General features: G+C 44.9%; 4 protein-coding genes across 4 annotated transcripts; 3 read left to right on the top strand and 1 right to left on the bottom strand.

Annotated features, from left to right (window-relative positions):
• Positions 1-107: 107 nt before the first annotated feature.
• Positions 108-1,580, bottom strand: KUCA_T00005569001 (uncharacterized protein; the record flags this gene model as incomplete). Its single annotated transcript, XM_022606063.1, has 1 exon — positions 108-1,580. One exon carries the CDS (start codon positions 1,578-1,580, stop codon positions 108-110), a length of 1,473 nt encoding a protein of 490 aa, XP_022461560.1.
• A 229-nt stretch (positions 1,581-1,809) lies between these two features.
• On the top strand, positions 1,810-2,706 carry KUCA_T00005568001 (uncharacterized protein; the record flags this gene model as incomplete). Its single annotated transcript, XM_022606052.1, has 1 exon — positions 1,810-2,706. The coding sequence occupies one exon, from the start codon at positions 1,810-1,812 to the stop codon at positions 2,704-2,706; it is 897 nt and encodes a 298-aa protein (XP_022461559.1).
• A 286-nt stretch (positions 2,707-2,992) lies between these two features.
• KUCA_T00005567001 (uncharacterized protein) lies at positions 2,993-4,081 on the top strand (the record flags this gene model as incomplete). Its single annotated transcript, XM_022606041.1, has 1 exon — positions 2,993-4,081. The coding sequence occupies one exon, from the start codon at positions 2,993-2,995 to the stop codon at positions 4,079-4,081; it is 1,089 nt and encodes a 362-aa protein (XP_022461558.1).
• A 217-nt stretch (positions 4,082-4,298) lies between these two features.
• KUCA_T00005566001 (uncharacterized protein) lies at positions 4,299-19,148 on the top strand (the record flags this gene model as incomplete). The annotated part of the gene is made up of 1 exon (XM_022606030.1): positions 4,299-19,148. The coding sequence occupies one exon, from the start codon at positions 4,299-4,301 to the stop codon at positions 19,146-19,148; it is 14,850 nt and encodes a 4,949-aa protein (XP_022461557.1).
• Positions 19,149-20,256: the final 1,108 nt, after the last annotated feature.

The raw sequence follows: 20,256 nt of genomic DNA, 5'->3' as shown, positions 1-20,256 counted from the left end.
ACAATCAGAGAAGATGTTTTATTCGTGTAGAAGACTTTTTTTATTTCTCATTTAGTGACAAGCCCTCTCTTTTGGTCATTAACTTTTGGTAAATCGTCTGATCTCAATCACTCATAGTAATAGATCTTCCCCTTGGCTCCACTGATAGCCACCTTACTCGTCTCTTGCGGATGCGCCTGAATACAGCTGATTGGCATATCATCAACCTTTAGTTTAGTAACGACTTTGACAGTTTTCCAGTCCCAAAAGTAGGCAAATCCATTGGAATCTCCACTCATCAGGATCTTACCATCTGGAGTGAAATCCAACCCGACAGCATAGGCTGCATTCTTATGACCCGAGAACTTCTTTTTGACACTTCTCTTGAACTTGTCTCTCGCGCTGAATGTAACTATAGTATTGTCCATACTCTGAGCAACAACATAGCTGGAACTGGGATGTAGAGATAGCCTGGGCATGGAATGCTGCGATGGATCAGATATGTGCTTGATGGGCATGTTCACCTGCCAACCCCAGACTCTGAGCGTTTTATCATCTGAAGACGACATGAATTTGTTGCCGTTGTCAACAAAACAAATATCATTAATCGCACCCATGTGATGATCGTAAGTCTGGACGGTTTCCTCGGTTCTAGAATCAAAATGCTCAATCTTGTTATTCGTCAGACCAACCACGAACTCGTGGTTTTTGTCTACATTGGTGTTATACCTCACCACGTTGGGCAAAGATTGCAGCTTATATCTGCTCAAACAAACGCCTTTCTCTGTATCCCATAATTTGACTGTTTTATCATAAGAACAACTGAGGAACCGACTGCCATCATGGTTGAAATCGACATCTTTCACAGCCATCCTATGACCAAAATAACCGCGCAGAAGCTCTCGTTTATGATATGTGTCCCAAAGAAAGATATTGTTGTCATTTCCACAAGAAAGCAACATATGGCCAGATTTGGGGAAAAATTGCAGTTTTTGCGTGCCTTTCTCGTGACCAGCCCAGGTATGGATCTTCCTCTTTGGAACATAACAGTTCTGGGAACCCGGATCTTTCAACAGGTCAATTCCTAAGTCCTGTGGTATATGCATGTAAGTTCTTCCAAGATAATCCGTCTCGGACTTCGCGTAGAGTTTCGTGGTTTCCACATCGTCATGTACGGCTTTGTATATGTATTGCGGCTCTTCTTCTGGAGTATCAACGGAATCCGCCTCATCATCGGATTCCGAGCTGGTCTCAGAGTAGCTAGCCCATGGCCCTTTGTAGCCATCCACGTCTTCTGGCGAGCCTTTCTTTCGGGAACGTTTCACTTTAGAGCCCTTAGGTCTAGTGCCTTCATCGTCACTTGCATTCATCTCGTAAGCCCTTTTCTGTGCCTGAAAAGAAACTTCATCCATTAACTCCCTTTGAACAAATGCAGCTGCATTTTTGCGCACACTATTATCGTCCGAGACCACCATATGCACTGAGTGTTTGTATTCAGCCACAGCAGCTGCGGGAGCTAGTTCGAGCGTAGACCGCTTTGGCGTCAGTTTTTCGTCATCGCTGGAATCTGACGAAGATCCATATCCTGTTAGTAGGGGCATGGTGAGAAAATTCCCCAAAAATTGGACGCAAAGGGGATGCAAATCGCAAAAATATCAATAACAAATGGAGAGGCTAAGATGATTACTCGGTCTCAAAGTTTACTTCAAAAGTTTACCTCATCGCGACCTCATCGCCCTATCTGAAAAATTTCGAAATGTCCTTTTCAAGAAAACACGACTGTGCTAAAGCAACCAGAAGTAACTAAAATCAACAAAAAAGAAGGCCAAAATGAGCAAAAGAAGAGCAGACCAGGAAGATTCGGAGCCTGATATTGAACTGAGTTCAACCGATAGTGAAGACGAAGAAATGAACGAGGAGGGCGAAGAGGATGGAGAGGAGATGGTCAACGTTGATTTTGACTTTTTTGATTTTGACCCCATTGACTTTCATGCTACGAAAAACTTTCTGAGACAGATGTTTGGAGATGACTCCATCAAGTTTGACATATCTGCTTTTGCAGACCTGATTTTGAGTAACAGCCACGTTGGAACCACTATCAAGACAGAGGGTAAGGAGAGCGATCCTTTTTCTATACTGTCAGTTGTGAATTTGAATGAAAACCTGTCGAAACAATCATTCAAGACTTTGGTGCAGTATTTGTTTGAGAAAACCTCCAAAACTGCAGAGTTCAGCATGACTCTGAGACAATTGCTCTCTTCAGCCTCGAAGTTCAAGACTGGCTGGATCGTTAGTGAAAGACTCATCAACATGCCTGTTGAGACCACGCCTCCCATGTACAAAATGTTACTAGAAGAGATCGAAAATTCCAAAAATAACAAGGAGCCATTTGAGTTCGACTATTTTTTGGTGATCTCCAAGGTGTACAAACTGGTGGCCTCTGCCACTGATAAGGCCCTCGAGGAGGACCAGAAGAAGAGCAAGAAGTCCAAGAAACAGGGCGAGGAAATTCCAGAACTGGACTACTTCCATTACGAAGATCAAGTCTTGGAAGAAAATTCCTTATTCCATGGATACTTCAGCTATACCAACCAGTCTCAAGAGACCGATTCCAGAAGGGTGTTCAATGACTATGGAATCGAGCCCAAGCTGAGTGTTATACTTCTTACGAAAGATAAGTTGGCACTAGCTGCTACTCAGATGGCTGAAAAATTTCCTCCATATTAGAAACTTTGAAAGAGCTATCTGTAAGAATCTATGAAAATACCTGGAATTTTGTACGAATTTGAGACGTCAGAGAATATTGCCTGTAACTTACAATAATTTTTCAGGCCAGTAGATATCGTGCATAGCCAGCAAGATGAGGGTCTATCTGAGCTTTATATAAGCTGTTTGCCCTGACACACCCACCATCTATTAAGACTTGACATTCCATCTTTGAAATTCCCTTATAAAGAAAAAATAGATTGGGCAATACTTATACAATTCTGTGGATCATACATCATTCAACGTAATGTCATCTTTTTCTGATCTCGCTGTTAGTCTACAGAAAGGGTATGCCTGTGCTGAGAGAGACCACCAACAAGAGCTGCTGAACACGCTTACGGCAAATTCAGGCTTTCAGAACCTCTTGAGGACCAACCAACTGGCCAAGACCATTCTGGGACTCACAGATTCTATGAATGCTTACAATAACCCCGAGTGGCAGGAGCAGGCGATCGAGATCATCATTGCATCTGATGTGTACTCTGGAGTTGAGAGGAGAGAGCGAGAGCAGAAGGAGGGTAAGGGCGACCAGAATTTGGGTTATACCGATTTTCTAGTGCTTGAGTTGCTACACTGGTTTAGACACAAGTTCTTCAAGTGGGTTAACAAGCCCGATTGCGACAGATGTGGAAATGCAGACCAGGACCAGATCGAGCCCGCGGGCAATGCACCTCCAGCAACGAGGGAAGAAATACAGGGCCGAGCAGCCGGAGTTGAAATATACAAGTGCAAAAAGTGCCAAGAACAAATACGGTTTCCCCGACTTAACAATCCCTCGTCGTTGCTGAAGAGCCGAAGAGGAAGGTGTGGGGAATGGAACAATTGTTTCCTTCTACTACTCAAATCTCTCGATATCAAATGCAGAAGTGTGTGGAACTCTGAGGATCATGTTTGGAGCGAATTCTACTCCGAATCGCTCCAGAGGTGGGTTCATTTAGACTCTTGTGAGGACGCGTTCGACAATCCACATCTGTACAACAGGGGTTGGGCCAAGAAAATGAGCTATGTCTTTGGTTTTGGTGAAGACTATGCGATAGACTTGAGCGAAAAGTATATTTGCAAAGACTTGGATCGCGCGCTACCGAGAAATAAGATAGATGAAAGTTCTCTGAGCACAGTGTTCCGCTATGTCAACGCAAAGAGATGGGCTTCCGAGACCGACGATACAGGTCTTTACAAGAAACTTGTGCAGTACAATCTCGAGATCAACGCATTAACGCGAACATCTTCAGCCAATTCTTTTGCGAAAAATCAGGAAAAATCCCAAACTGAAATGAAGCCAAGAGAGAGTGGTAGTGCAGAATGGACCAAAAACAGAGGTGAGGACGGCCGATGAGGTTACCCGGAGACGATTTTTTTTTCAGATTTATGTTTTTGTATAGTGTAGAAGCGTAAGAAGCCTGGATTTGAACCTTTTTCTTCTTATAACTTAGCATAGCCTTTTGTGGTCATAAGATTTGTCACTGGATTATACTAGTGCATTATCTATCAGATCCGAGGGTGTTAATTGTTGTTATTGCGCCGCCTGCTTACAGGAAAGTTCATTACTCCAGATGAGTGAATCTCAGGCCATGCTCAACATCATGGATTCGCAGATATTGCTGGATCTGACAAAAGTTGACCATATCATTGGTGCATATAGGAGTGTCTATGAAAGAAGGTCTATTCCTGCGTTTTATAGGTTTGACAAACAGAAGAACAATGCGGAGAATCTTTTCATTCTCTCATCGTTCTTCCTCTATGAGAGCATCACTGCTCCAATCGCACTTGCATACTCCGATATTCTGTTAGAACTGACAGCTAGGGCAATTACCAATGAGGAGGTCGAAAATTATTGTATCAGCCAATTTGAGTTGAAACCAAGACAGATACCTGGATCTCTAGTGCTGAGTGCCGTGGCCAAGGCTCATTCGCCTGACTTAGGATCTTTGGTTGAATTTTTTCTCGCTGAAAAGAACTTTTTCCAAAAGTTGGATACAGAAATTGCTAATGAGGAACTCCAGGAGATCTTGCTTGCATTTTACAGGCTGTTGAGAACGGATAGACAGAGATACCACAGGTTTGTCCAGCCGTCGGTGCTATACTCATGCATGAATTCCGAATCGTCATCCAGCGTGAACAAATATCTCTCGATTCAGATACTATACCAATACTTGAGCTTGTCTGAAGCGGCAAGAAATACAATGTTGAAAAACTACTTGGGAAATCAGTCATTGAAGAGCCACTATGAAGGAGATAGAGACGTGGACTTGTCCTATTTGAATTTGTTGGAAGCCAAACGACTGGCAAACATCACTACCGTTAAAAACACCACCTATGACGAGCACAAATGTACTGAATGGGTGAATATCAAACCTGAAGACCTTTCCAGAGGTGTTGCTATTGTGGGTGAGATCCTGGTTCCAGATTTGCCTACTCTAGCAAACCCACACAGAGAGGCTCTCTTCACCACATCCCAGTTCGTTCCTATTGCCAAATCCAGTAGAGCACTCCGGGAGATTGCACAGTGTATCAAAACGTGTACTCCAGTCATGCTGGTGGGTGCTTCTGGATCAGGAAAGACCTTTTTGGTTAACGAAGCGGCCAGTCTCATGAAGCTCAAATCAGATGACGTGATTAAAATTCACTTGAACCAGCAGACTGATTCGAAGCTCCTGTTAGGAACGTATTCCTCGGGTTCTCAGCCTGGTAGTTTCGAATGGAAAAGTGGTATATTGACAACTGCTGTGAGAGAAGGCAAATGGGTTTTTGTGGAGGACATCGACAAAGCCCCAACCGAAGTGTTGTCGGTCTTGCTTGGACTTCTGGAGAAACGCGAGCTTTTGATTCCTTCCAGAGGAGAAGTGATAAGAGCTGCTAATGGATTTCAGTTGCTCGCTACTCTTTCGATTCGCGAAGATAACGATAGTGTGCCCGACCTCATCGGTTCCCGAATGTGGAAAACTGTCTATACCGAGCAACTAGATACTAGCGACTTGTCTCAGATACTTCTGGCCAAATTTCCAGTGCTGAGGAATCTTTTGCCAGTGTTTTTGAAGTGCTTCTTTGATGTTGAGCACTTCTACACATCGAAGAAGTTCCTCGCCATGAATAGAGGCTCGCAGCCCAGAAACATATCCACCAGAGATCTGATGAAGTTTTGCAAGAGATGCGAAAGAAGCTTCCAGAAGTTTGGTTTAGTCTCAAGTGATGATCTGATGCAACAGGAACTGTACGACACATTGTTCCAGGAGGCTGTGGATTGTTTCTCCAGTTCCATTGCCGACCAGACTGCGTTGGAGGCCCTCATCAAGCAGATTGGAGAGTCTCTGGAGATTCCAACTTCAAGAATCAACTTGCACGTCAACAAACACGTTCCAACGTTCAACAACAGTGATGACCATCTGTCGATTGGCAGGGCCATTCTTTCCAAGGCAGTGGGCTTTGCCAGCATAAAGAAGAACTCCAAAAGCTCGGGTTCCTTTGCCAGGACCAACCACTCGCTGAGACTAATGGAGAAGGTTGGTGTTTCCATTTCGATGGTCGAACCTGTGCTATTGGTTGGAGAAACAGGTACTGGTAAGACTACCGTCGTCCAACAGGTTGCGTCTCTGCTTGGAAAGAAGCTCGTGGTGATCAACGTTTCTCAGCAGACGGAGGTGAGTGATTTGCTTGGTGGTTTCAAGCCCGTTACTGCTAAGACAATTGCTTTACCTGTGCAAGAGGTTTTTGAAGAACTTTTCAATAGGACTTTCTCTGCTAAAAAGAATGCTCAGTTTCTGCAACTGCTGTCGAAGTGCTTCAACAAAAGTCAATGGAAGGCAGTTGGAAGACTCTGGAAAGAGGCCTGCAAGATGGCCGACTCTCACCTCACCAAACCAGAGAAGGAGGATTCGGAGGAAGGAGAGGCTCGCAAGAAGAGAAAACTGAATGATAACGATAAAGAACGTTTGCACAAAGAATGGAGCTCATTCAAATCTCAAGTTTCTGACTTCGAGAAAGAGATGGTAAATGTGGAAAACTCATTTGTGTTCAGGTTCGTGGAGGGATCACTAGTCAAAGCAGTCAGAAACGGAGACTGGTTGCTTCTTGATGAGATCAACTTGGCTGCACCGGAAACACTCGAAAGTATCTCTGACCTTCTTTCTGAGGACATTCAGCAGAGAAACGTTCTTTTGAGTGAAAAGGGAGACATAGAGAAGGTTCTTGCTCACCAGGAGTTCAGGATATTCGGTTGTATGAACCCTGCAACGGATGTTGGCAAAAAAGAGCTTCCTTCAGGAATTCGTTCGAAGTTCTCAGAGGTGTATGTCAGCTCCCCGGGTGATGATATTTCAGACCTCCTCATGATCATTGACAAGTACATTGGTGCCTATGTTCTCGCAGACGAATGGTGCGGCAATGACATTGCTGAGCTTTACATTGCAGCCAAGAAGATGTCAGACGAGAACAGAATCGTGGATAGTTCCAACCAGAGGCCTCACTTCAGTATTCGTACTCTGACTAGAACACTGACATATGTTCGGGATATCATCTCGATCTATGGACTGCGAAGATCGCTGTTTGAAGCGTTTTGCATGTCCTTCCTGACTCTTCTTGATGCATCTTCGGAGCAGATTTTGAAGCCTTTGATCGAGAAATATACCATTCAGAGGCTCAAGAACGCAAAGTCTGTTTTATCTCAGATTCCTCCAGATCCTTCTTCGCATGACGCGGAGTTTGTCCAGTTCAAATACTACTGGATGAGAAGAGGTCCGCTTACTCCACAACCCCAGGCCCACTATATCATCACTCCTTTTGTTGAGAAAAATCTGCTCAACTTGGTCAGAGCTTCGAGCAGTCGCAGATTCCCTGTTCTCATCCAAGGTCCAACATCCAGTGGTAAAACATCGATGATTCATTATCTTGCCAAAATTACTGGACACAAGTTTGTTCGTATCAACAACCACGAGCACACGGATCTCCAAGAATACCTTGGAACCTATGTTTCCGACGATACTGGTAAACTTGTTTTCAAGGAAGGTATTTTGGTAGACGCTCTCAGGAATGGTCATTGGATAGTATTGGATGAGTTGAATTTGGCTCCTACCGATGTCCTGGAAGCACTTAATCGTTTGCTTGACGATAACCGTGAGTTATTCATTCCTGAGACTCAGGAAATCATTCGCCCTCACCCACACTTCATGCTGTTTGCAACTCAGAACCCCCCCGGATTGTACGGAGGCAGAAAGGTTTTGTCCAAGGCTTTCAGAAACAGATTTTTGGAGCTGCACTTTGACGACATTCCACAAGATGAACTGGAAGTGATTTTGAGAGAGCGCTGCCAGATTGCTCCGACCTATGCCAAGAAGATTGTTGCCGTGTACAAAGAGTTGACAGTCCAACGTCAGTCCACCAGACTGTTTGAGGAAAAGAACTCGTTCGCGACCTTGAGAGATCTGTTCAGATGGGCAACCAGAGAAGCTGTTGGCTATGAACAGTTAGCGGCCAATGGATATATGCTCCTTGCTGAAAGGGTCAGAAAGCCAGATGAAAAGGCTGTTGTTCAGAAAGCTGTTGAGAAGATCATGAAGGTAAAACTTGACATGGATGCCTATTATTCTCAGCTCGAAGATCCAAAGGTTCTGAGTGTGGACAGCAACGTTATCTGGACCAAGGCCATGAGAAGACTTGCCGTTTTGGTGAAGACGGCCATGGAGTACAACGAGCCCATTTTGCTGGTAGGTGAAACTGGCTGTGGTAAGACCACGATATGCCAGCTTTTGGCAGACATCTCTGGCAAAGAGCTTATCTCAGTGAATGCGCACCAGAACATGGAGACTGGGGATCTTTTGGGTGCTCAGAGACCAATTCGGAATAGGACTGATATATTGCGAGACCTTATATCATTGCTGAAAACTCTGCTTGCAAAGATCGATCTGACTGACCTTGAGGAGAATTCTCTGGATGAACTGCTGAAGCTTTTTGATCAGAACTCTAGCTCCTTTTCAGACGAAGAGAGAACCAAAGTTCAAGAGAAGAAAGTGCAGACTAAGGCTCTCTTTCAGTGGTCTGACGGACCTTTAATACAAGCACTGAAAACAGGTTCCTTCTTCCTGCTTGATGAGATCTCTCTTGCCGACGACTCCGTCCTTGAAAGACTGAATTCGGTGCTGGAACCAGAAAGAACTATTCTTCTTGCCGAAAAAGGATCTGACGAGGACTCCATAGTTGCTCGTGAAGAGTTCAAGTTCTTCGCAACCATGAACCCAGGAGGAGACTACGGAAAGAAAGAGTTGTCGCCAGCTCTAAGAAACCGTTTCACAGAAATCTGGGTTCCTTCTATGGAAGACTTTGACGACGTTCGCCAGATTGTTCAGGCATCGTTGGTTGAGGGCTCAAGAAACTTGACGAACGCCCTGGTGGACTTTTCAAAATGGTTCGCCATGGAGTTTGGTGGAGGATCCACCTCAAACGGTGTAATATCTTTGCGTGACATTCTCGCATGGGTCCGTTTCATCAACTCAACTCAAGACTCGGCGCAGATTCCACCAGCTGCCTCGCTGCTCCATGGTGCCTGTATGGTGTTCATCGATGCACTCGGTACCAACAATACGGCATATCTTTCTGAGAACGAAGAACACCTTCGCAAGTTGAAGCTAAAGTGTGTCCACAAACTGTCCGAGTTTGCTGGTGAGGATCTGAGCGTCTTTTATGGCGATCAGCCCAGCGTGACCATCGAAGAGGGCCGTTTGACATCTGGATTCTATAGTTTCCCAACTAAGGGAGATATTGAAGGGATTGACTCGTTCAACCTCCAGGCCCCAACAACAGCAGGCAACGCCATGCGTGTCTTGAGAGCGATGCAAGTGCGCAAGCCCATTCTACTTGAGGGTAGTCCTGGTGTTGGAAAGACCAGTTTGATCTCAGCGTTGGCAAAGGCAACCGGTAACCCATTGACCCGTATCAACCTGTCGGAGCAAACAGATCTCATTGATCTGTTTGGTTCTGATGTGCCTGCTGAAGGCGGTGCAGAGGGTGAATTTGTATGGAGAGATGCTCCTTTTCTGAGGGCAATGCAACGGGGAGAATGGGTTCTTCTTGATGAAATGAATTTGGCCTCCCAGTCTGTTCTTGAAGGATTGAACGCTTGTTTGGATCACCGTGGAGAAGCTTACATTCCCGAGTTGGATAGATCTTTTGTCAGTCACCCCGAGTTCATGGTATTTGCGGCTCAAAACCCGCAATACCAAGGTGGTGGTAGAAAGGGTCTGCCCAAATCGTTTGTGAATAGATTCAGCGTTGTCTACATTGACATGCTCACGGGTCTCGACCTGGAGATGATCGCCTCTCACCTTTATCCTAACATTGATACCCAGCTTTGCCAACAGATGATATCGTTTGTCTCCAAGCTGGAGAAGCAGGTTGTGATTGACAAGGCCTGGGGTGCTTCTGGAGGACCATGGGAGTTCAATCTGCGTGACACGTTGAGATGGCTTTCGCTTATGAGTGCTTCCTCGTTGAATCCCGTTTCAAGTCCTTCTGACTTCTTCCAATCCTTGATAGTGCAGAGATTCCGCTCCGTTGAGGATCAGGAACATGCTTCTGCACTCTTCAAGGAAATCTTTGTCGAACTTCCTAGCCGTGACCCTTACTTGAAGGTTGGTCAGAATTTTGTTCAGGCCAACTCCGAGCTCGTGGAAAGATCACCTTTCATTCAGTACACCCCGGCCAGAAACCTTCAACCTTTGCAGTGCAACTTTGACTTCTTGGAGACGCTGTTTCGCACTACCAAAAATGCCTGGCCTCTGATTCTAGTCGGTCCATCCGGCTCAGGAAAATCAGACCTCATCAAATATGCCGCAGGTCTTGTTGGAGCACAGCTCATAGACTTCCCCATGAACAACGAGATCGATAGCATGGACTTACTGGGTGGATACGAGCAGTCCGACATGTCTCGTGAGGTGTCGGATCTCTCAAGAGAGTTGTTCCGTGTTACCCGTGAGATCATTGCTGAGAATTTGTGTTCTGAAGAGTCTGAATTCAACTCCATGTTGGCTTTGTTACAAGAACTTGACGGTCTTTCACATGTCAATGGTGACACAACTTTTTGGGAACTGGACACGACCTACAACAAGATCAAGGAAATCGCTTCTTCCAACGAAAGCTTGAAAGCACTTGACAAATCATTCAAGACATTAAAGGCCAAGGCCAGCAATGGAAATTCGGCTTTGAGATTTCAATGGTTTGACGGTACTCTTTTGAATGCGGTGGAGAAGGGACAATGGCTTGTTCTTGATAATGCAAACTTATGCAATGCTTCTGTGCTGGATCGTCTCAACTCTTTGTTAGAGACTAACGGTTCGTTACTCATAAACGAGTGTGACTCCGACAATGGAAGCGTCAGAATTGTCAAGCCGCATCCAAATTTCAGATTGTTCCTGACTATGGATCCTAAGTATGGTGAATTGTCTCGAGCCATGCGTAACCGTGGTGTGGAAATGTACATGGACACTCTTGATGTCAGGGCGACTGAACATGACAGAAAGATTCTGGGACTGAGCGAAGTTTCTCAGAAGGAGTCTGACATTATCATTGATATGGCCAGACTTCATCCATTCTCTTCAGAAGTGTGTTTGCCTGCTGGTTACCTAAACGGGTTTGACTCTAGAGATGTTTCATACTCTTCTCTTCTGGACCTGTCAACTACTCCATCCTGTCAGCCTGAGATTATTGCTTCAATCGTGTCATTTGGACAGATATCACAACTTGGTGGCTTTGCTGAACTCAATTCGAGCTCTGCAGAGTTTTCGTCAGTCAACATCGCCTTCATGCAGGCCATTTTGGACCCTATTGAGACTTTGCAACAGAACGATCTGGCCCAGCCTTTCTTTCAGCTTTACTCTGATGCGTTGAACAAGTCTGAGACGTTGAAGAAAGATGCAGAAACGATTCTGTACCAAAGCCTCAACCCATTGGTAAACTCCTATCTTGTTCCGCTCATATCTGAACTAGCTCCAGCAATCACCTCATCGGAGCCATTGTACTTCTACACACTTATTTCGAGACTCAGCAAGAACAGACGTGATCTCGAGAGACATGACAGTCGCTCCAAGGTTGTGAAGTTGTCAGAGTTGACATTCATCGAGAGTTCCGCTGCTGTTGCAAACGGCCGTGCCCTAAAGAACATTCCTAAACTGAATGTGTTCCGCTTGACCATGTCTCTTCTCGAGTTTTTAGCCGAACAGGTCAATCTTTCAACCCGAGAAGGCTCTTTTTTCCAGTCAAAGGGTTTGTACGAGCTTCTTTTCAGAGCACAGATCATCTTGAGTGTGATCATTGACTCTTCTCATGTCAAGGACGAATCCAAGTTGCGTGTTCTGCAAGTTGAGGTTTCCAAATGGTTGAAAGAACTTGAAATGGCATTGCCAGGGAGTTCAGATGTCATAGATAGGTTTTCCAAGGAGCTTTCCAAGTTTTCTGAACCTTTGAAGCTCACCAGAGGTTTCTCTGTTCAAAGAATTTGGGAATCGTTCCGTGGTGCTTATCCAAGCTCAGACCTTGGCTGGTACTATCAGGAAAAGATAGCTGTTCTTTCGGCGGAGTTTGATCTCATCTCTCAGAAGCAATTCAAAGAGACTTTTGAGATGGTCGGCGATTTGAAGGTGATGTTATTGGAGATCTCAAAAGCAAGCATTCATCGCCAGAGCGATGATATCGATGAGTTACTAGAGAAAATCGCCAAAGGAATCGATGCCCTCAACAAGGTCTCTGAAGGGTTTCTGACTGCAAAGGTTCATCCATACAAGGAGGAGTTCTCTATGATTATGAACTTCATAGAAACATATTGTTGCAAGAACAGATCCTCTATTTCAACTTCGCCCAAGTTGCTTGAGTTGGCTCACCAGGCCGGAAGGCCAACATTGTCGCTTACAAGCTTCACTAACTCCGTGCCATTCAAACCTTATCCAAGATTCTTCGAGAATCTCTGGAATTTCAAGCAGGATGATGCTGGCGTTTGTGGTTTGTTTGGTAACGAATTTATGTCCCGTTTGGTTCTCTCATCGAAGGATTTGGCTTTGGTTGAAGGAAGAAACCTGGATCAAGTCTTGAGTGACCTGAAAGATTTGAGTTCCGCAGTTATCTTCAATTCTGGAAGCATTTTAGTTGACCAAGTTGAGCAATTCAAGAGTATTTTGATCCAATGGATGTCTTCTGTGCTGCTGATTCACTCTGAAGTGTTTGCATATGCGGAAGGTATGGTATTCCATCAGCTTGTCTCTCGCCTTGAAGACCCCACTACCATTTTCCATGCCACCAAAGAGCTGGGTGCTTTATTCCAACTGTGTCCAGATAAGAACCTGTACAACACATTTTTTGATTTCATCCAACCAGCGTTGTTGGAGATAGCTCAAGCAGACGATGTGAGGAAGCTCGGTCGTTCATGGGTATTGTTTTCTAGTGCTTTACTGCAGCTATTTGTGCCAAGCTCGTCTTATGATCCCGCTGTTTCGGACCACATGGCCAGACAGTTGTTTGAAACAGAACAGCTCTCCATTAAATCCATGTTCGAGTCTTGGATTACTGCAAAGAGGTCTTTTAGCGGAGACAAATCAACTCTTCTTGAGTCCTGTTTGCCCATAGAGAAAGAGGGATTCAATGACGAACTCGAAGTTTTCAGACCTCATGGATCAGCAGATGCTCTTTTCGAAGAGTGGAATGCGTTTATGGACTCTACTGCTGGTATGATACCAGTGGAAAAACTATTGAAGGGAGTTGACGAATTCTCCACAAATATCGCGAAAGAACTGGAGATCTTCCAGAAGAACTCCTCAAGGTTCATCTTGCGTCTGCAGACTAACTTTGGAAAGTATGCTGACATGAATGATATCATTGCTGGATACGTGTATGGTATGAAACTGGGATTCTCTTTGATGACCAGCTTCGCAAACTCCACCTCATATGTGAAGGACTTATGGACCATCAACCTCAAGAACTTCTTTGACAATGAGTACACCATGCACTATATTGATTCAACTATGGCTGTAGCCAAGGCATGTGCAGTTGAAGATGCTTCTGCTGAGAAATTCTTTCTTCATCTCATGAAACTCTACTCTTTCCACAAGGCTCAGGGAACCTTGAGTGATGATCTCGAGGTCGCTTACAAGCAATCCCTGACTGCCCTATACTATAGATGGACTTTGAGAAGACTCAAGGAGGAAGAGAAACAGTCAATTCACCAAGGCATCTATAAGTACGACGACCCTACAGTTGATGCTGAGAAGGATTTCATGAAGATGTTCCCTGATTACGAGGACGTTCTCGATATTGATACCGAGGATACTACCAAAGACTCGTCTTTGGAAACTCTTTTCTTCTCGATTGCCAATGTTTATGTGCAAACATTTACCGAGTCAGACGAATACTCTCTGCAAGAAATTGTATCTTCTGGCACTGATTTGTATGCAGAACTTCATGGCTCTGATCTTTTGAGGGATACCGTTTCGAGTTCGGCTACACTGATAGTTCCTGTTATGGATCAGATGTTTGCCTCTTTGAACAAATTTCAGACCGACTCAAGTTCTGAAGGACTCGATTTCTACCACGGATTCAGCATCGCAGAAACCAAACGTGCTGGTTCAATCGTTAGGAAGCTCGAAACTGCAGTTGATCGTTTGCTCAAGCAATGGCCCGAACATGCAACTTTGCAAAACTTGCTGAGAGTGACCAGGGAATTCTTGACATACCCAGTGAAGACTCCACTTCAAAGACTACTGCAAAAGATTGAGCAGATCTACACCTTCATTGCCGAATGGGAGAAGTACGCCCATAGCGGGGTGTCCCTCAAAGAACAGTTTGAAGAATTGGCCCAGCTAATCATCTCGTGGAGAAGATTGGAACTTTCTTGCTGGAAAACCATCTTTGCCAACGAAGACAAGGCTGTAGAGTTCAATCTCGGAGCATGGTGGTTCCATCTATTCGAGAACATCATTGCCCCAGCACTGGCTGAAGAGCGGTTGGACCAAGAGCAAAGTCTCAAGTTTTTGTCTGCAATCAATGTGTTTCTTAGTCAAACCACATATGGTGAGTTCAGACATCGTTTGAAGCTGGTGAAGGCCTTTGCGGCTCACTTGAACCTTTTGGGCAAATCGATACTGCACGATTCTCTAAGAAATGTGATCAGTTTCTATGAGCAGTTCTTGCCCTCTGTCAAAGAATATGAAGCTGCTGGAAAGAAAAAGCTGGAACGTGACATCAACGAGGTAATCTTACTCGCAAGTTGGAAAGACGTCAATGTCGACGCTTTGAAACAGAGTGCTCGTCGCTCCCACCAGAGTCTCTTTAAGATTGTCAGAAAGTACCGTACTTTGTTGAACGAGCAGCTTAAGCCTTTGATTGAGTCTGGTATTGCGTTTGAGGCCAAGGTACCTTCATTTGCCTTCCAAGTCAATCTCACAAACTATGTTGAGGTGAACGTCAACTACTCCCTCTGCGAGAAGGTGGAGAGCTGGAAGGAGAGACCTGCCAGACTGCAAAGGTCTGGCGTTGTTGAGAAGAACATGACCCACTATGTTGACCGCATAGCCCAGGAGTTCCTGCCAACAATTTTGGAAATGGCCTGGGATCTTCTGAGTGAGACAGAAAGACTCAGAAAGGAAACGCCCACAGTTGCTACCGAGGACAATAAGAAGGAATGTTCTGCTCTGAAGATCCAGAAAAGCCGTCTTTTCAGTGACACCATCAAGGAACTAAGAAGAATAGGTCTCAAGCTTCATACAACCACAGACATTCAATCTGCTCTGTCCAGTGTGAACAATGTGTTTGTATCCGCAAAGGCCCTGGATGACAAGCATATTGAAGGCTGTGATGTGTATTTCTTCCGGATGCTTGATTTGCTGCCACGTCTCAAGGCTGTTGCGAACAATCCTGCTCAAGATGCTCCTGTTTCGGACGTTCAAAAGGGACTGGTTGCTTCTGAGAACTTGTTGGTTTCGTTGATTGCTACCCGTTCAACCTTGCAGACATTGGCCAACAACCATCTTGGATTGATTAACCTGGTGAATGAATACAACACTTTGTACAGCAAAGATGAACACGCATCATTGATTCCAGTGTCCGTTCACAATTCAATGGCTCAAAAGGCATCGTCGTTGCAAAACTACCAATCACTGCTTCAAAAGACTCTCGAGTATCTGATTGGCTTAGTTGGTAGCTGTGCCAGGTATGCGTCTATCAAGGTGGACTCTTCGGTTTTTACATCCATTAGTGCAAGAGTTGCCAGATGGCCTTCTAGTGCTTTCCCGGAAAATTCAGAGGTATTCACTGTTGACCAATTGGACGAGATCAGATCTGTCACTGGTGATATCGAAAATTTCAAGGACGAGCTCACTCAGTGGATAGTGCAAAACGCACCAGTTTCGTTTATTGGTGAGTCATTACTGGTGTTCCTCAAGTCGCTCAACTTTGATGTGTTTTCAAGCACCAGTCTGACCGCAGTATTCAACCTTTCAGATCTAGAGCTTTCTCTGAGACAGGTTTGTATTTCCATCATGCTTGCTTTCCAGAAAATCATTGCTTTGAATGAGGAAGAGGAGATTGACGAAGAGATGGACCAATGGCTTGTCAAGACGGGCAAGAGACTTACTCAATACAGTAAAGCTCTTCGTACTAAGACTATCATAGCCAAATTGACAAAGGCCTTGAAGACCATGGCAAGCATTGAGCACAACGAGTCGTCCTCTTTAGTTTCCAAGGCGCTGATGGCCTCAGCTTTGCCCTTCATCAGGCACTACCAGAACCTAGTGACTACCGTTTTGAAGAAGAACGCCGAGAATTACTCGGAAACGGCCTATGGTACCTATCTGATGTCTTCGGTACTGTTCAATGTAGCCAAGAATGGCTTCTGTTCCCCTGAAGAAAAACAAACAGAGAAGCAGGATGACAATCTTCATGACGGAACAGGGCTTGGTGATGGTGAGGGTGCGAACAACGTTTCCAATGACGTGGAAGATGACGAAGAGTTGGACGATTACGCCCAAGAGAAGAACAAGGAGAAAGATGACAATGAAGACGGAGACGAAAACGAAGATGCCGTCGACATGGAAGGTGATATGGCTGGTGATCTCGAAGACGCTCCTCCAGAAGATGAAGAAGGAGAAGAGAATGAAGACGGAGAAGATGATCTTGACGAGGAAATCGACAATATAGACGATACCGATCCGAATGCCATTGACGAGAAGATGTGGGACGAGGAGTCCAAGGAGTCTAAGGAGAAAGAATCCGAGCAGATGCCAGAAGACTCTAATAGCAACGAAGACGTCCAAGGCAATGAGGACGAGTCTAAGCAAGAGCAGGAAAACAATGATGATGCAGATGCTCAAAAGGATGACGATGAGGTTGAAAATGATGAAGATGGTGAGGATGAGGAAGATGTTGGAGAACAGCAAGACGAAGTCAGAAACGAAGAAGATGAAAAGCTAGAAGAAAACGTTGACCAATCTGAGGCGTTGGAGTTGCCTGACGACATGAATCTAGATTCCGATAACGATGAAGACGAAAAGGAAGGAGATGCGAAAGACGATTTCGATGATGGCATGGATGTGGATGAAGAAAACACCGATCTAAAGGAAGAACCTGCAGAAGAGGAGAATGTCAAAGATGAAAACGGAGAAGAGGAAGATCAAGACAATGCAGAAGAAGCAGAAGGAGAGGACATCATCAGTGAAGGCGAGAATGCAGAAGATGACGAAGCTCTTGACAGAGACGAAGAAATGGATGCTGGCGAATCTAATGTTGTTGAAGAAGAGCAAGAGTCGGAAGGAGAACTTGATGATGCCAAAGGAGAAGAAGCCGACGAGAAAGACGAGCAAGATAAAGATACCCTAGAGGGTGCAGATGGTGTCGAAGATGAAGGAGCGGACGAGGCCATTGATGCTGATGCTGCTGCTCAACAGAAAAGCGGCAAGGAATCAGAAGGAGCTCAAGCAGACGTTCAAGAAGAGAGTGAAGATGTTGGTGCTACTGGTGCTGCAACTCAGCAGTCCGAAGAAGAGATCAAGAACGAGAATGATGGCGACAATTCAAGAGACCAGGCTAAAGAGTCTCTGAAACAACTTGGTGATGCCATGAAAGAGTTTCATCGCCGTCACCAAGAGATCAAAGAGGCTGGCGAGATTGACGATATGGTTGATCAGAAGTCTGGAGAAAGGCCAGATGAGTTCCAACACTTGGAAGGAGAAACTGCTGAAAACCAGACCCAAGCTTTGGGAGCTGCCGATGAAGACCAGATCCAACACATTGATGACGAAATGGCCATCGATGAGGAAGAAGAAGAGAAAACAATCAAGAATGAACCTACCGTCAAAGAAGAAGCTGAGACTGAAGACGTCGAAATGGAAACAGCTGACCAGGATAATGGAGACGGAAACACCGAATCTGAGGCCAGGGCTGCTACCGTTGGAGACAGAGAGAGGTTTGCAGAGGTCTTTGAGACAGATGGTGCGTTGAAGGAAGAAGAGGATAGCGAGAGCGAATACGAGCTTATCGGAAATGACAACTATGCCATTACTGAAAATCCAACCATCTCGCTGGAAGAAGCTCGTGATCTCTGGAGACAGAGTGAAATTGCTTCTCAAGATCTTGCTGCTGGACTTTCCGAACAGCTTCGTTTGATTTTGGAGCCTACCTTAGCAACCAAGCTGAGAGGAGACTATAAGACGGGTAAGAGACTTAACATGAAAAGGATCATCCCTTATATTGCCTCGCAATTCCGCAAGGACAAGATTTGGCTCAGAAGAACCAAGCCAAGCAAGAGACAATACCAGATCATGATTGCCGTTGACGATTCCAAGTCCATGGCTGAGTCTCAGGTGGTGAAACTGGCCTTTGATAGTATCACACTTGTCTCTAAGGCATTGACTCAGCTTGAAGCTGGTGCTCTTTCTATCGTTAAATTTGGCGAAACAGCCCAGGTCTTGCATCCCTTTGAGAGACCTTTCTCACAAGACTCTGGTCCAAAGGTGTTCCAATGGTTCGACTTCCAACAGACCCGCACTGATATCCGCAACCTTGTGGCTAAGTCGCTTGACATATTTGCACATGCGCGTGCCAGTGGAGACTCCGAACTCTGGCAACTCCAAATTATCATCTCTGATGGTGTTTGCGAAGACCATGCCACTATCCAACGTCTAGTACGTCAAGCCCGTGAAGAGAAGATCATGCTTGTGTTTGTCGTTATGGACGGAATTAACTCTAACGAGTCCATCATGGATATGAGCCAGGTTTCTTACGATCCCGACTCTAACGGTAACATGACGTTGAAGGTGAACAAGTACCTTGATACATTCCCATTCGAGTTCTATGTGGTTGTTCACAACATCAAGGAACTTCCAGAAATGCTCTCGCTCATCCTGAGACAGTATTTCACCGAATTAGCATCCACATGAATACTCTGATCATAACAGAGAGGCAGCATACTTGTACTATAGGTTTTTTTATATCACAATATCAGTTTAGAATCATATTTTGGTGTAGAGTTCGAAGCCTGGTTGAAAATGACCTAAAAGGTTCTTCTCCAGCTTCCACAAGTTCCCCAAACCGGTCGATCTGATCACTAACTGTGTTACTTCGGGGCTCAGTTGTTCTTTGAATCTTTCTACGAAGATAATGCTATCGTTAATAATGTGGGGAAACATTGTTCTTCACCGCTTTAAGCTTGAATGGCTTATCTATTAGCTTCGTGCACGTCCTTTTTTGACAACTTGCGCATCTGAGCATCACCATGATAGCGAAATTTGACGTTTTGACTGGCACACTACTCGACCAGCCCCCATTTAGCCGATCTAGATAAGAGTCATCCGAATACACCCTTCAATTTGCTCTCATTTTCCTTTTATAGATACATTTCCAAATGTCGTTTAGTGGTTGCTCAGCCGTCGGCTCTGCATCTGTGGATAGTTCTTGGGTATCAACTGGTTTGGATACAAAATACAGATATCTTACTCTGCTTTCGCAGTCCTTGAGCCCATGCATCAAGGTCGAGGTGTCCGGGGCTTTGAAACGTAGCTTTCCGAAAGTTTTCAGGTTGGAGGCAGAATCTCTGGAGTGGGAGTTGCTGGTTATCATCATGAGTTTGACGGATTACCAACTGACGCAATTTGAGAAAGAGGAAGGTTGCTTCGGCTATGATGGCTCTTATGATTTCGGTAACCTCTGGGATCGAAAAAAAAAAAGCGTGCGATACAGCGTGGATGAAATCCAGTCTAGGCATTTGAACCAAAATCCCATAGCAGTTTTGAAGCTATCGAACAAAAACATGGACCCCGTAGTATATCCTGTTGATTCGACAGGACCATATTGTGTCTATACTTGCTTAAGTTCTGCAGAGAAGGATCTGGAGCTGAATCTCGAGACTAATTTCCAACAGTGGTATGGGAAACTGAATAAATGGGATCACTGGGATATGTATAAGAATGCCTTCATTTCCCTAATTTACCTTTTCAGTTCCTTGTTATATTTCTATTGCTTTTCCTCCTCGCTGCAAAGTATCTATAA

Source organism: Kuraishia capsulata, genomic scaffold, assembly GCF_000576695.1.
Source record: "Kuraishia capsulata CBS 1993 genomic scaffold, Kuraishia_capsulata_scaffold_7, whole genome shotgun sequence".
NCBI classification, from domain to species: Eukaryota; Fungi; Ascomycota; class Pichiomycetes; order Pichiales; family Pichiaceae; genus Kuraishia; species Kuraishia capsulata.
The sequence above is the reverse complement of the archived record's forward strand: the minus strand, read 5'-3'. Positions and strand labels throughout refer to the sequence as shown.